The sequence below is a fragment of the Eucyclogobius newberryi genome, unplaced genomic scaffold (genome assembly GCF_026437365.1).
Source record: "Eucyclogobius newberryi isolate DKJ021-1_F unplaced genomic scaffold, fEucNew1.0.hap1 SCAF_2, whole genome shotgun sequence".
Taxonomy (NCBI): Eukaryota; Metazoa; Chordata; class Actinopteri; order Gobiiformes; family Gobiidae; genus Eucyclogobius; species Eucyclogobius newberryi.
Window position 1 is genome coordinate 25,672,789 of NW_027315834.1, and position 13,342 is coordinate 25,686,130.

At 37.6% G+C, this 13,342-nt stretch overlaps 1 protein-coding gene across 2 annotated transcripts in view; it reads right to left on the reverse strand.

Moving 5' to 3' along the window:
* dock4b (dedicator of cytokinesis 4b) overlaps positions 1 to 13,342 on the reverse strand; it is a 228,037-nt gene that overhangs the window by 93,912 nt on the left and 120,783 nt on the right. For both annotated transcript variants that reach the window (XM_072454830.1, XM_072454829.1), the window contains exons 14-16: positions 9,789 to 9,913; positions 7,950 to 8,112; positions 2,601 to 2,707 (exon numbers count right to left, since the gene is read on the reverse strand). In XM_072454830.1, coding sequence (XP_072310931.1) covers positions 2,601 to 2,707; positions 7,950 to 8,112; positions 9,789 to 9,913 — 395 coding nt within the window. The remainder of the gene's footprint in view (positions 1 to 2,600; positions 2,708 to 7,949; positions 8,113 to 9,788; positions 9,914 to 13,342) is intronic.

The following is a 13,342-nucleotide window of genomic DNA, read 5'->3' on the forward strand; positions in this document are numbered from 1 at the left end:
TTTCCACACAAAAGGTTTTGATTTTTTGAAGTGATCAGATCATTCTAGGTCTTTGCAGATTCAAATTTACACATTTGCCCTATTTTGTCATTTTCAGCATTGATTACAGATTACAGAGGCAAAGCTGTATAGAGTGTCCTGGTAATAATATTCAGACCATATTTTTGGTCCCATTTTGGTCCCATTTTTGTCTTGTTTTGGCTCGTGTTAGTCTTGTTTTAGTCCTGTTTTAGTCTTGTTTTAGTATGCGTATTAGTTGAGGTTTTAAGAAAGTTTTTATCTTTTTAAATATATATTTTTAAAGGTACGTTTTTTTAAATCTTTTTTGATGTTGTGACAGATTCCAGGATATCGTCAATAAATCTAAATCCAAAGCCATTAAAGCCATTAAAGCCATTAAAGCCATTAAAGCCATGCTGCAACACACTCTCCACATCAGCTGATGCGCCCCACACCACAAACATCACATCACAGTGCACCTTTAAGCCTGAAAACCTGCATTTACATCAGCGGACATTGCTCGAGATGACTTACTCGGGGTGATGATGTGAGATGTTTTGCAGATGGACAAAAACAACAGCGTAATGATAATAATGATAATAATTACAGAACAACTGCACAACTTTCAGAACACGTGATTCACTTAATGACGCACTGGACCAGACTAAAGCCCTTAAAAACACACGTGATGCACAAACATCGCCGTGTTGTTGGAAACGATTTGAGAAAATCAGATACACGTTCTGTAGCTCGTTCTTGTCACTTTTCAAACATCGAGTTATTGCGCTTTGTCCGCTGCTGCCCCCGGTGGTCGGCGCCGTTTCTCTTGCTGCTCTTTTATTCCGTTTTGGTCAATTCTCTTACTGACCTTGAGCGCCCACTGGTGGTTACTTGACAGAACACTACACGGCTATGACATAAGAGACGGCCGAAGTATAAACGTGGTGACGGAATTCACATTTGGATCTGTTTACGTCCAAAGATGGAGAATACATGACCCTTGAGGAGGTTGTTTATGGTCACCTCCGACTTTAAAAAATGCCCCTGAACGTCGCTCCCTTCGCACATACGAGATAAACTGCGACGTGCTAAAACGAGGCGATCCCAACCTGAACGATTATTAAATTATTCAGACGTTTGTCACATGTGAAATCGGACAATATTCTCTCACTGAACATTAAACTGCAGACATGACACAGCTTTGTAGGACGTTGTTGGTACCGTAAGTCTGTTAACAAGGAGCATCCAAAAACTAAAGACGATAAAAAACTGTTCCATCCATGCAACGATTACGCAAATGGTCTAAAAATCTGGACATGAACTGGGTCTTTCACAGGGGAGTGCTTTTGGGTCATGTCTTTACCCGTCTCTTGTAAATTGAATATTTGGATGTTTCAGCCGGATGCACCGAACCGATTTGCTCCTTGGCTCATTACTTTTCGAACAAATACTGACACGAGCAGTATTTGCGGCGTTATCTGGCAAACAGCTTAAAAAAGCAAATGGATCTGATCGAATACTGGAGTTATTTCGAGTCTTAACCGTCAGTTGAATTATTAGTTTAGTTTAACAACCTTAAGGAATACATATGAACAAATAATAAGGACTGCACGAGATTGTAAATTGGTTGCTGTAGTCTTTGCTATATGGTTAAGTACTGCGACTACAATATTGTTAGAGTAGAGTCCCGTTTTGAATAGAGATCATCTTTTTGAAGTGAAGCAGGGCGGACCACCCTCTCACAGCCAATCAGCTCTCATCTTAAAGCAGCATACAGTGACTCACATGGCTTTTAAGTTCTTGTTTTACACATTTATGACAAATAAGTTTGGAAATGCAGCTTTAATTAAATTGAAATGCTCTTTGTCGAAAACCACACTGCAAAATTACAACTTCTTAAAACTAGAAAATTACACTTAGCAAAAATGTCCTTGAAATAAGTGAAATTATCTGCCGGTGTCTAAAAAACAAACAAAAAACACAAATAACATTATGAAGAAAGCTCGTCAGCGTCTTTTCTATTTATAAAAACTGAAGATTTGACTGTACTTTTATTGCACATCCAAAAGAGAGAAAAGCTTAAAACATGTAAAACCTCTCATCGCGCTAAAAGCTTCTTCCCACACGCCGTCACACGCTTGAGCAACGCACGTTAACCATTAGGATCAAGCGCTTTACTTGCTTTTATCATTATTTTTCTCATATTAACTTTTTTGCTTGTTTCCTTTCACCGTGTTAAATTTTTCATGGAATTTTTTGTCTTTTGTACGTCCATTATTTGTTTGCGTGGTTGTTTTTTGACGTCTTGTTGTGCGCTCTAAACTTTTTTGCACAATAATACTTTAAATACGCTAAATCTCACGTATTTAGCATTTATTTAGTACAAATGTCTTAAACCTAGACAAAAAAAATCAGACTTATCTTGTTTTAAGTGACTAAATCTCTGTTAGTCTTGATGAAATTTGCAGAGCGAGATTAAGTCAAGCCTTATTTTGGACTATTATTTTGCCTGTTCAAGGTCGCGGTGAAGTGAGTGATTTCTGCAGCGGAGCCAGGACCCTGAGCCGCCGCCGCCGCCGCCGCCGCTCTTGGGGTCTTACCTTGTGGATAATGAGCTCGTGGGTGCCATCTGGGAGCGTCCGGCCGTCCTCCTGCATCAGAGGCACAAACGAGTAGCCAAACAGCTTCTTCTCCCCCTTGTCTTTGGCTGTCAAACAATAAGGCAAAAATGTCTCAAAATGACTCAAAGCAGAGTCGCTATAAGCTTCAATAAGTTAGATAGGGTTTTATGTCATGTCATGTCATGCCATTCAATATTAGAATAAAAACAAATTTAAAATCCGGCTTATCTGTGTAATTTTTATGTTGCTATTGTCATTGTTTGTTTGTCTCACTGAAAAAAGCAAAAATTAATAAAATAAAGTATGAAAAAGTTACAACAAACGTTTTTTTACTTTTTATTTTTTTCGTCTTTTCTGCTTTTTTTTTGTCTTTTGTCTTTTCTGTATATTTTTTATGTTGCTATTGTCGTTGTTTGTTTGTCTCAAAAAAAAAAAAAAAAGCTTCAGAAAAATTTACAAAAATATCCATCTCAATATTTTCTAGATAAAAAATAATCAGATAAGATTTTCATCCATTCAAAATGCATTTAGCCGAGAGCACCGCCGGCCTACAACAGTAACTCACCTCTGAACACCTCTGTTCAGACTAAGGCGTGGTGCATGACATCAAGTAAGAGTATGGTCATGTTCTGTAGGACCAAAGAGGACAAATAGGAATTTCAACTAAAACTAGAGCTTTTACCCTCGTTTAGGACCGTTAGGATAGTGTTTCTTCATCACCATCATTCAATAATGTTTATTGTCCTGCAACTGAGCCTCGTGTGCTCAGAAAGTTCCTGTTTTTAACCTATCCCCTAGCCCCGCCCACATTCCTGTACTTCGGTGTGATCATGTGGAAAAAATAAGAATCTGAGTGATGACTGTAAAATTGGAAAAACAAGAACTATATCTGTATATCCTATTTTATTATTTAATTCAAACCAACCGCTTTCAAAATATATGTTTTTTTTCTTCCAATTTCATATTAGACAACATTATTAGTTTTAGGTGTCGAGTCATAAGCAAAAACTGGTCGGAGCAAAACAGCAATAATTAAAAGTAAGAAATAATGTAAATAACACTGTTTAATCGATGCCAAATGGTGAGTTATTTAAAACTGTACATTTAATTGAGCCCTAAATTGATTACGAACAATACCGTATTTTCCGGACTATAACTTGCACCTTTTTTCATAGTTTTGGCCGGGGTGCGACTTCTACTTATATTTTTGCTTATATACTTGTACTCCAGAGTGACTTATATGTGATATTATTTGTTATTTTCACACTTGCAACCGCATTTCATACTCCAGTGCATCTTATATATGTTATTTCTTCTCTATTATGCATTTTCTGGCTTGTGCGACTTATACTCCGGTGCGACTTATAGTCCCGAAAATACGGTAGTTAAATCTGTGGATGAAATAATGACTCGTTGTTTTCCTTTGCGCTCCAGATCGTCCCTCTACAATCAACGCCGCTTCCTGTAACACGAGCATAATTTGGCTGTTGAGATTTAAATCGATTTGAATTTAATCAGAGTTAAATGATTTCTCTGCAAATGCGGGCACAGCAGGAAGTGACCGTCGCCCCCTTGTGGAAGCAAATTTCCCACCGTTTTCTCGCGACCGCAGCGTTTCATTTAAGCATCGTTTGGCCCCCGGGAGCGAGAGCCACAAACGTACTCCAATAAAAACTTGTAGTGCATTTTTATTTCATCAAAACATAGAGCTAAACGTCTCACGGATGTCAGCGCTGAAGATAAAAGTGCAGAGCCTCAGGTGAGAAAGATTACAGGAGATTAAGTGGTGTGAAATGCACCCGTAACTTATCCCGTGAGAGCGTGAATATACTGCTGTTTTTCATTCAGAGTATTTTAGCTTTAAAATCCAGAGGTCTGGCAGTATTCAGTTATGTTATTTACACGAGTCGCTTCTGGAACAAAATCTCACTTATCAAGGTTAGATTTCTAGTATAAGAGGTTAGTTTTCTAGTATAAGAGGTTAGTTTTCCAGTTTGAATCTTAGTTTTCCAGTTTAAATGTTAGTTTTCCAGTTTAAATGATAGTTTTCTAGTTTGATAGGTTAGTTTTCCAGTTTAAATGTTAGTTTTCCAGTTTAAATGTTAGTTTTCCAGTTTAAATGTTAGTTTTCTAGTTTAAGAGGTTAGTTTTTTAGTTTAAGATGATAGTTTTCTAGTCTAAGAGGTTAGTTTTTTAGTTTAAGATGATAGTTTTCTAGTTTAAGAGGTTAGTTTTTTAGTTTAAGATGATAGTTTTCTAGTTTAAGAGGTCAGTTTTCTAGTTTAAGAGGTTAGTTTTCTAGTATGAGAGGTTAGTTTTCTAGTTTAAGAGGTTAGTTTTCTAGTTTAAGAGGTTAGCTTTCTAGTTTAAGAGGTTAGTTTTTTAGTTTAAGATGATAGTTTTCTAGTTTAAGAGGTCAGTTTTCTAGTTTAAGAGGTTAGTTTTCTAGTATGAGAGGTTAGTTTTCTAGTTTAAGAGGTTAGTTTTCTAGTTTAAGAGGTTAGCTTTCTAGTTTAAGAGGTTAGTTTTCTAGTATAAGAGGTCAGTTTTCCTGTTTAAGAGGTTAGTTTAAGAGTAGTAAGTTTAAGAGTACTGTTACTTGTTAAAATGTTAATGTTTTGTTAATCTTTCCACTTTGAGAAGGTTTTACAATGGTTTGAACATTTGTGTTATCTTTAATTACATTAGCTGGTCTAATAATTGGATAAAAAACACAATTTGTGCCAGATTTGATTTGTAGATTTGTCAGAATACATAAACTTTAATATCAAATTTATCTCTCCAAACACTCAAGTTTCTCCTATTGCATTACTTATTTAGTTAAACTTGAGTAACTATTTGGGTCACAGCGTTTTACCTTTTTATATCTCTATCTTTGGAATAACCCATTATTTTTTATCAGCTTTTTAAAAATAAATGATATACTCAATATTCAAATTTTGCATACCTTAATTTGTTTTAAATATTATCTAAATGTCGACGTACTGTCCACCTCTAAAGATTAATATTATCTTAGAGTAACAGCACTCTAATTTGTATAAATTCCAACAAAAATGCCTTTAGCAAAAATCCTCTCTAAACCTCTCAACTGAAATGAAAAATAAAACTGACTGGACTTCCTCCCAGGCCAATATATTCAAATGTGTCCCTAAGAATGGGTTTTCAGTTTTAATTGAAATTACAGAGTTTAGCCATTGCATTTTGAACAGACCCAAAGTCCCCGAGCGCTAATAGAACATGGAATATCGTACCCGCTGCTGGTACCACAGGCCTAAATTAGACCTTTAATGGGCAGCCCTCGGGTCGCGGCGCTAGCACTGGCAGCGCTAATAAGGCTAAAATATCTATTGCACACATTCAGCTCCACTGCACAGAGAATACACAAGAATATCAGCTCGTTATGAGAGTCTCTCAGCTTTTCCCTGAAGTCCTGAAAATATGGAGAGCAGGTAAAACTCGGGCTGTAATTCGAGTTTTATGTCATCAGCGGGTCAAAAGTTTTACAAAGTCTCGTAAAACAAAGGTTGTGAGCTATTTTATTCGTATGGAAAGTGACTTCATACAGAGGAGACACTCAAAGCACTTACCGACACGGGTTTTACACTTCAAAATCCTATTGTATTTGTGGGATGTATACGATCGGATGCAATTAACGAACTTTAGCGGCGATTGTGGATTATTTCTGCGCAACAGGATTTACAAATTGTTGATGGCAGAAGAAAACCACAGGATTTTGCCAGATTTACAAAGCGAGAAGTAGATTTTTGCAACTAAATTGACTCCAGATGCAAATTAATTAAGCTACATATGTTTTTATTGCATTGATTTTGGTTTTTACTTGGAGAAAGTTTTAATCCTGGTCTCGTAACAATTCAAGGATTTACAAATGGTGTAGGATGCTGCAAAACCACAGGATTTTGCCAGATTTACAAAGCAAGAAGTCGATTTCCGCAACTAATTTGACTAGTATTGAATCCAGATGCACATTAATTAATCTGCAAATCTGTTATTGCATCATATTGAGTTTTTTTTTTTTTCACTTGGAGAAAGTTTAGACGTTGTCTCGTAACGATTCAAGGATTTACAAATGATGGAGCAGAAGAAAACCACAGAATTTGGCCAGATTTACAAAGCGAGAAGTAGATTTTTGCAACTAAATTGACTCCAGATGCATATTAATGAAAATGCAAATGTGTTATTGCATTGATTGTGTTTTTACTTGGAGAAAGTTTTAATCCTGGTCTCGTAACGATTCAAATATTTACAAATGGTATAGGATGATGCAAAACCACACGATTTTTCCAGATTTACAAAGTGAGAAGTAGATTTCCGCAACTAAATTGACTAGTATTGAATCCAGATGCACATTAATTAAGCTACATATGTTTTTATTGCATTGATTTTGTTTTTTTAACTTGGGAGACATTTTTAATCCTGGTCTCGTAACGATTGAAAATCTCTATTGAGGTTGCGTGTTTAGTATTAACCAGGCGAGAGAGCGTAAATTGGATGCGAAACAATCCCAAGTGCTTTTCAAAACCGCTGTTTGCACAATTGACGGCCTTGAAACGTTGAGTGCGGAAAAATGAATTCCCAAACTGAAATTAAACATTGAGAGGAGTGAATTAGCCTCCGTCATGTAAAAACAGCTTCACGTTAGTTAAAGCACTTTCGTTTTTCACCATTTCATTCAGATCACACTGCATCGGTAAACGTTATCGGTCCAGCACTTAATAATTATGTGTATTTCTCAAAAACATCTCCAGGGCCACTTTTTGATAGTTAGATAGATAGATAGTTTTAGATAGATAGTTTTAGAAGGTAGAAAGTCGGTCAAAGGTCCAGATATTGCAAATTTAGGGCACAATTAATGCAATATATGCTCCCTTTGCCAGGTAAGAGTCCTAATATTTAAACTGATTTGTTTTTTAAGATGTATTTTTTTTTTATCATCATTTAACAAAATAAAGGTGTTAACAGGTATTATTATTCGTCAAATCACAACTATTATGTAATGTATATTGATTTAAGCTGTTGTTTACGATATAGTTGCTAGGTAACTGTTGTGAAATGACCTCTACCTACGTCACATCTGCTGCTCAGGTCCAAGAAGAGACATTATAAACTTAAACTGGAGGAAAATATGCACTTTTTGTTTGTGAAATCCTAAATACAATCATGACCTCTACGTTTTAGTGAAATGTGTATTCCAATTTATCATGTGAATCAAAATGGACAGTAAGCGAGCGAGCGACTGGCGACGGTCAGAAGCCGCAGATTGGCGACCTTCCCGCCCTAAGAATTGTGGGCGAAGCGACTGGCACTTACTGGAGCAGTGTCGGAACTCGAAGCGGACGTGGGAGCCCCTGAACATGTCCACGGGGATGGGCAGCTTGACCTGCTCGGCCCAGCGCGGACTGTTGTTGTGGTACAGCACCAGCGAGTGGTACTCGTCGGCCCCCGGCTCTCCGGCCCCGGCAGCCACCTGGCTCTGGAACGGGGAAGAGACGCGACGTGAGCGGAACGCAGGTGAGAGTGAAAAAGACGGGAAGAGGAAACGAGGGAGGCGAGTCCAGCACACATGCAGTTAATGAATGTGACGGGAATGTATTAAAACCGCCGGGGCCTTTCATGCAAGCGCCGCTAATACCAATAAAGAAAGAGTGGCATGGGTTTTCTTTTGTGTGTTTACATGTGTTACTAGGGAGCATGCCATGTGGCTGACAGCGGCGGCGGCACGAGGGTTATATTTGGAGCTATTTTCTGTCCAAGGCCGGGGCAGTGTGCAGGGAAACCACAGGGCGAAACTGTCACAGGGCTGCACCCGAAATACACAAGAGAGTAAGAGGTGCTCGGTGCTCAGCAGAGGTTTCAGTTTTAACAAATGAACAAAAAGAGACACAGGGCAGAAAATATATAACACATTGCAGTCCTGGTTTTAGTCCGGTTCAGACTCGATACAGACTTGTTTTTTGTCCCGTCTCGGTTTAGTCCTTGCCTGACCAGCTAGTTCCTATTACTGTATTTTCCACACTAGAAGTCTCATAGTTTGGCCAGGGTGCGACTGTGTGATATTATTAACACATTATTATATCATGTTGTTTGTTATTTTCATACTGACAACCACAAGAGGGCGCTCTAGGCTCTAAGCGACGCAGAAGAAGAAGAATCTGCACTTCCTCTGGAGTTTGTGGAGTTGTTTAGAAGTGACACAGAGGAGGAAGAATTCAATGGATTTAGTGATTTGGGGTAAAACTGATGCTTTGGTAAACTTGTTAGCATGTTCTTTATGCTATAGTTATCTGAATAACTGTTAATATGTTACGTTAACATACCAGACACTTACCACAGTTCTGTCTGTGCCTCATGTAGCTGAAGGTGTTAGCGTTAGCATACGTACACCTATTCACCATGTTCTCTGTTATTATTTTAAACTGCATTTCAAGATGAAATGTCTGTTCTTGGTCTTGGATTTTATCAAACAAATTTCACCCAAAAATGCGACTTATACTCCAGTGCAACTTATATATGTTTTTTTTCTTATTAAGCATATTTTGGCTGGAGCGACTTATACTCCGGAGCGATTTATAGTCCAAAAATTACGGTATATTATTTTTACATGCAGAAGGGTCTGGAATCAGAACATAAAGGTATTATAAACAATTAAAACATCTAACTTGGGACGGTCCAACCACAGCCACTAATTTGCATCACACGTCGCTCAAGTGCAGAGATATTATTCAGAACAAAATGTATATGTTACTTTATCTCAGATACAGATACACCTATGTTTGTTAAGACATGAACAAACCGTGCGTTTCTCTGATTGGTTAAACCCCCTGTCAATCATGGTCATTTGAAATCAAGGGCGGCAGGACAATGATCCAGACCAGAATGTCTTTGTAAAGTATTGTCACAGCGTGTGGTCTTGGCCGGTCAGGCAAGTCTAGTCCAGGTTTCATTTCGGGTTTAGTCCCAGTTTTGTCGCAATGTTGATGTGGTTTGTGGGGCGCATCTTATTCACTTTTAAACAACAACAACAAATGCTAAAGTGAACAAACAACAAAGGATGAAGTTTCTTGTTGACAAAGCAAAATGAAAAGCAGAATATAGAAAGAATGCTAGAGCTACAATACGTTGATTCTTGTAAAAGCTTTATACGTTTACCTTGAGTATCTGCCCATCGATGTCCAGGGCGTAGACTGTGATTTCCACATTCCTGGCCACGCTCTTGCCTCCCTTCTCGAACTCACCCCTCTCCAGACTGATGTAAAGGTCGTTCCTCATCTCTCCTGCACCGCGAGGAGTCCAGAAGGTCGGCAGATGTCACGCGGATAAGAAAGCATAATTAATGGTCTTTCCCTGGCTTCAGTTTGTTGAGTAATTCATCGTGACATATTGACAGACAGAGAAGTGGTTTTAAATGCAGTGGAAGTCAATGTTTTGACCTGTACAAATGAAGACGGTAATTACATGATCACTTTACATGTAAGTGCAGGGCAAAACATGATGGAGTCGGTTTATTTTACTGTGCACTGCAAAAACTGTATTACGCAGATTAAAGGTGCGATTCTGGTGCAGATACTGCCACCTGCAGGTCTCTGTGGAGATGGTATTGCTCAGCCAATGTTCCACAGTGTGACATTTAGCTTTTATTTTATGACAGATCGAACCACTCATTGAACTAAAACGCATTTAAGATAAATGTATTTAGAATTTTGCTAAAAAACTTGTTTATCACTAAAAAGCTAATTTTTAAGGTTTATAATGTCACTTCCTGTTTGCAGTTGATGACATCACAGTATGAAATTACCCAGCAAACACTGGGCATGAACTCATCTAATATCACAATTTTTGAAAATATATGAGAGCGACTTAATTCTGTTGAATTAACGTTTAGAGAGTCAAAAAAGTTGTTTCTTTCTGTAAATTCTGCATAAACTTAGTCCCTAGTGTGATGTCACTTCCTGTCATTTTCTACAGATTTTTCAAAGTTTTCTCCATGAATTCGCACAATTCTCCAACGTTTCGCACGATTGAAGTAAAACTATAATTCACGTTTACAACAGGTACAATTACTCCAAATAAGGTCAACATTAGAAAATGGTAAAAACATGTCATACATTTTTATTAGTTCCTGAAAAACCTTAAAAAACATATATTCTACTTTGAGTTTGCCTTTCCACAGATCAGTAACTTGACCTTGTAGTGCCACTTGCTTGTCTCCATGGAGATAGATATATGTAGCACCACACTGTGGACCATCGGCACCGTTAAAGAACTCCAATGAGAGCTCTAGCTACCAAAGCTGACTAACGCTTTTGACCGAGCTGATTGGACAAGAGAACACACAGACTCCGGTGAAGACAAGACCGCAAAAAATATATATAAATAGAAAAACAATAGAAAACAATAATTCCTCAAACACTGTCTAGTGATAAACCTTCGTATTTCCAATGATGATAACTTTATATGTTGAGCCGACAAAGCTTGGCAAAACAAAGCTAGCGCATGTTAGCATCAGCTGTTTCCTGTTTATTGACGCGCAACACTCGCATCAAGACACAAAAAACATTACATTTCCAGTGAATAATGTATCCAACATCAGCCAAACACAATGCATTACATAAATCGATGTTAAACACAGTGCAGAGGTGCAAGAAACTGAAATGAATTTAGATAAAGCTGACGATAAACAGGAAATAGTGTGTTTACTGCTTTAGCTACAGTAGCATCAGTACCTGGGATCGATGACCTATTACTGCTGGGTTTGTAAAATAATTAAGTTGTTTGATACATTGTACAAACATGTATGTACAGCAAATATATATACTTCACGTACATTCGACCTCGGAAGGATTTAAACTATTCACATCATTTGAGGAAGCTCGAGTCCAACGACAAACAATAAAGCAATTTGATTTATTGCCGTTGAACGCAAACAGTGTGTCTTTATTTCTCCCTGAAGAGGAAGTAAAAATAGTGCAATGCATTGTGGGTACAGAGACAAGGATGTGGTGGTTTCCGGAGCAACCAGGGCTGTGGCCAGACACTATTGTACAATCCTAGGTTCCTCTCCAGCTCAGAGCGCACATGACTGAAGCCTGGCCTGTCGTATCTCGAGGGGCACCAGTCAACATTGATTTTCATTCCCCTTTGAAACGTGTCTCCATGGAAACGCGGGCTTTGTATATGTTGTTACTGTCCAGAAGGTTTAGACATAAGTATTATTGCTGTGCACAGATTGTGAGGAGGAAAACAGAATGGGAGGATGTGCGGGGTTCAGACTGTACGATAGGAAATAAAAGGAAGTGGGGGTTGAATAGCTGGTGCTGGAAAAGAAACAACAATGTAGTAAATGGCTATACTATTGTACAGTAGGATATTGCTAGTATACTGCATTTCTGTATGTTCATTTTATTGTGTAATTAATAATTCTGGGACGGTACAATATGGATTTTCTGAGCCGATAACCAATATTAGGCTTGCTGTGGTGGCTGAACCAATATTTGAAATAGTGATATTTAGATTTTAAAATCCACAACAATGTCTAGAAATCAATCTTAAAATCCCCAGCACATAACATATAAATAATTGTTTCCATGGATTTTGTTTCTTGGCTATAATATTCCACAGTATGCCATAAAATGTATCTCAATATCTAAGTATGATTTTAGCTTTCTATTTCCCTGGAATCATTCAGGTGATGTGCCTCCTACAGAAAGTTACATATTGTTGCTTTAAGGTGAAGCAACGATCACACATTCACTTTTCACTTGTGTAAAAACAAGTAACAAAATGTATTTATCTGGGATGTAAAATAATTAAGTGCATTAATTTCTCTTCCATTTTGAAATATCCATGTTGAACAATACGATACTGGGACCGATGTATCACCCATAATTCTGCTATATGTTTGTGGGACTGATTCCAAGCATAACTGTTAAACCTATTGCCTAGTTTAAAATAAAAAAAAATACATATAATTACAGTCTTTATGAACAAAATGAATAACAATGTATACATAAACAAAACGTAATCCATGAATTTAGCTCTTAATTAACTGATTTTATAGTGACATTGTGTATTTGTAGGATGTTATAAGTTATAATTTGAAGAGCAAAGAACAACAATGAGAGTGTAGCTCCTCTTGTTGTTAAGGAAGAGAGAAAATGTCGGGACTCATATTCACGGAGAAATGAGTCTAATGAGGAAGTGAATCTAGACGAAACGGAGAGACACGTGCGGACAGCGGACGTACGATTCTGCAGTTTAGAATCTGCTGCAATGTGATGAGACTTTCTTGGCCAGACCTGACTCCTGCGTGGGGTGGACCATATGTTTGTGTAAATATCTCATGTGACAACGTAACACTCACTGTCAAGCTTCAAAATGCTGAGTGTTTTCCAATCAATCCAAGTCATATTCACTGAGAAATAAGTCTAATTAGACCCGCAACAACGAAAACAGCGAAAAGTATGGAACTATTGTATTTTACGTCATCTGTTCATGTATTAGTTATGAAAGACAGCGATTTCTAGGTTTTCCTGGACAATTACTTACAGAAATGTGGACTCACAATGGTTTTAATAGTTTTTTTTTAATTTTATCTCCACATTTACTACTTTTTTTTGTGACACTCAAATTGCAATTTTGTTCTTCCTTTGTAAGAGAAAGGCAAAGTTAAATTTCTAGCCAGGAAATTCAAATGTTTTCATATT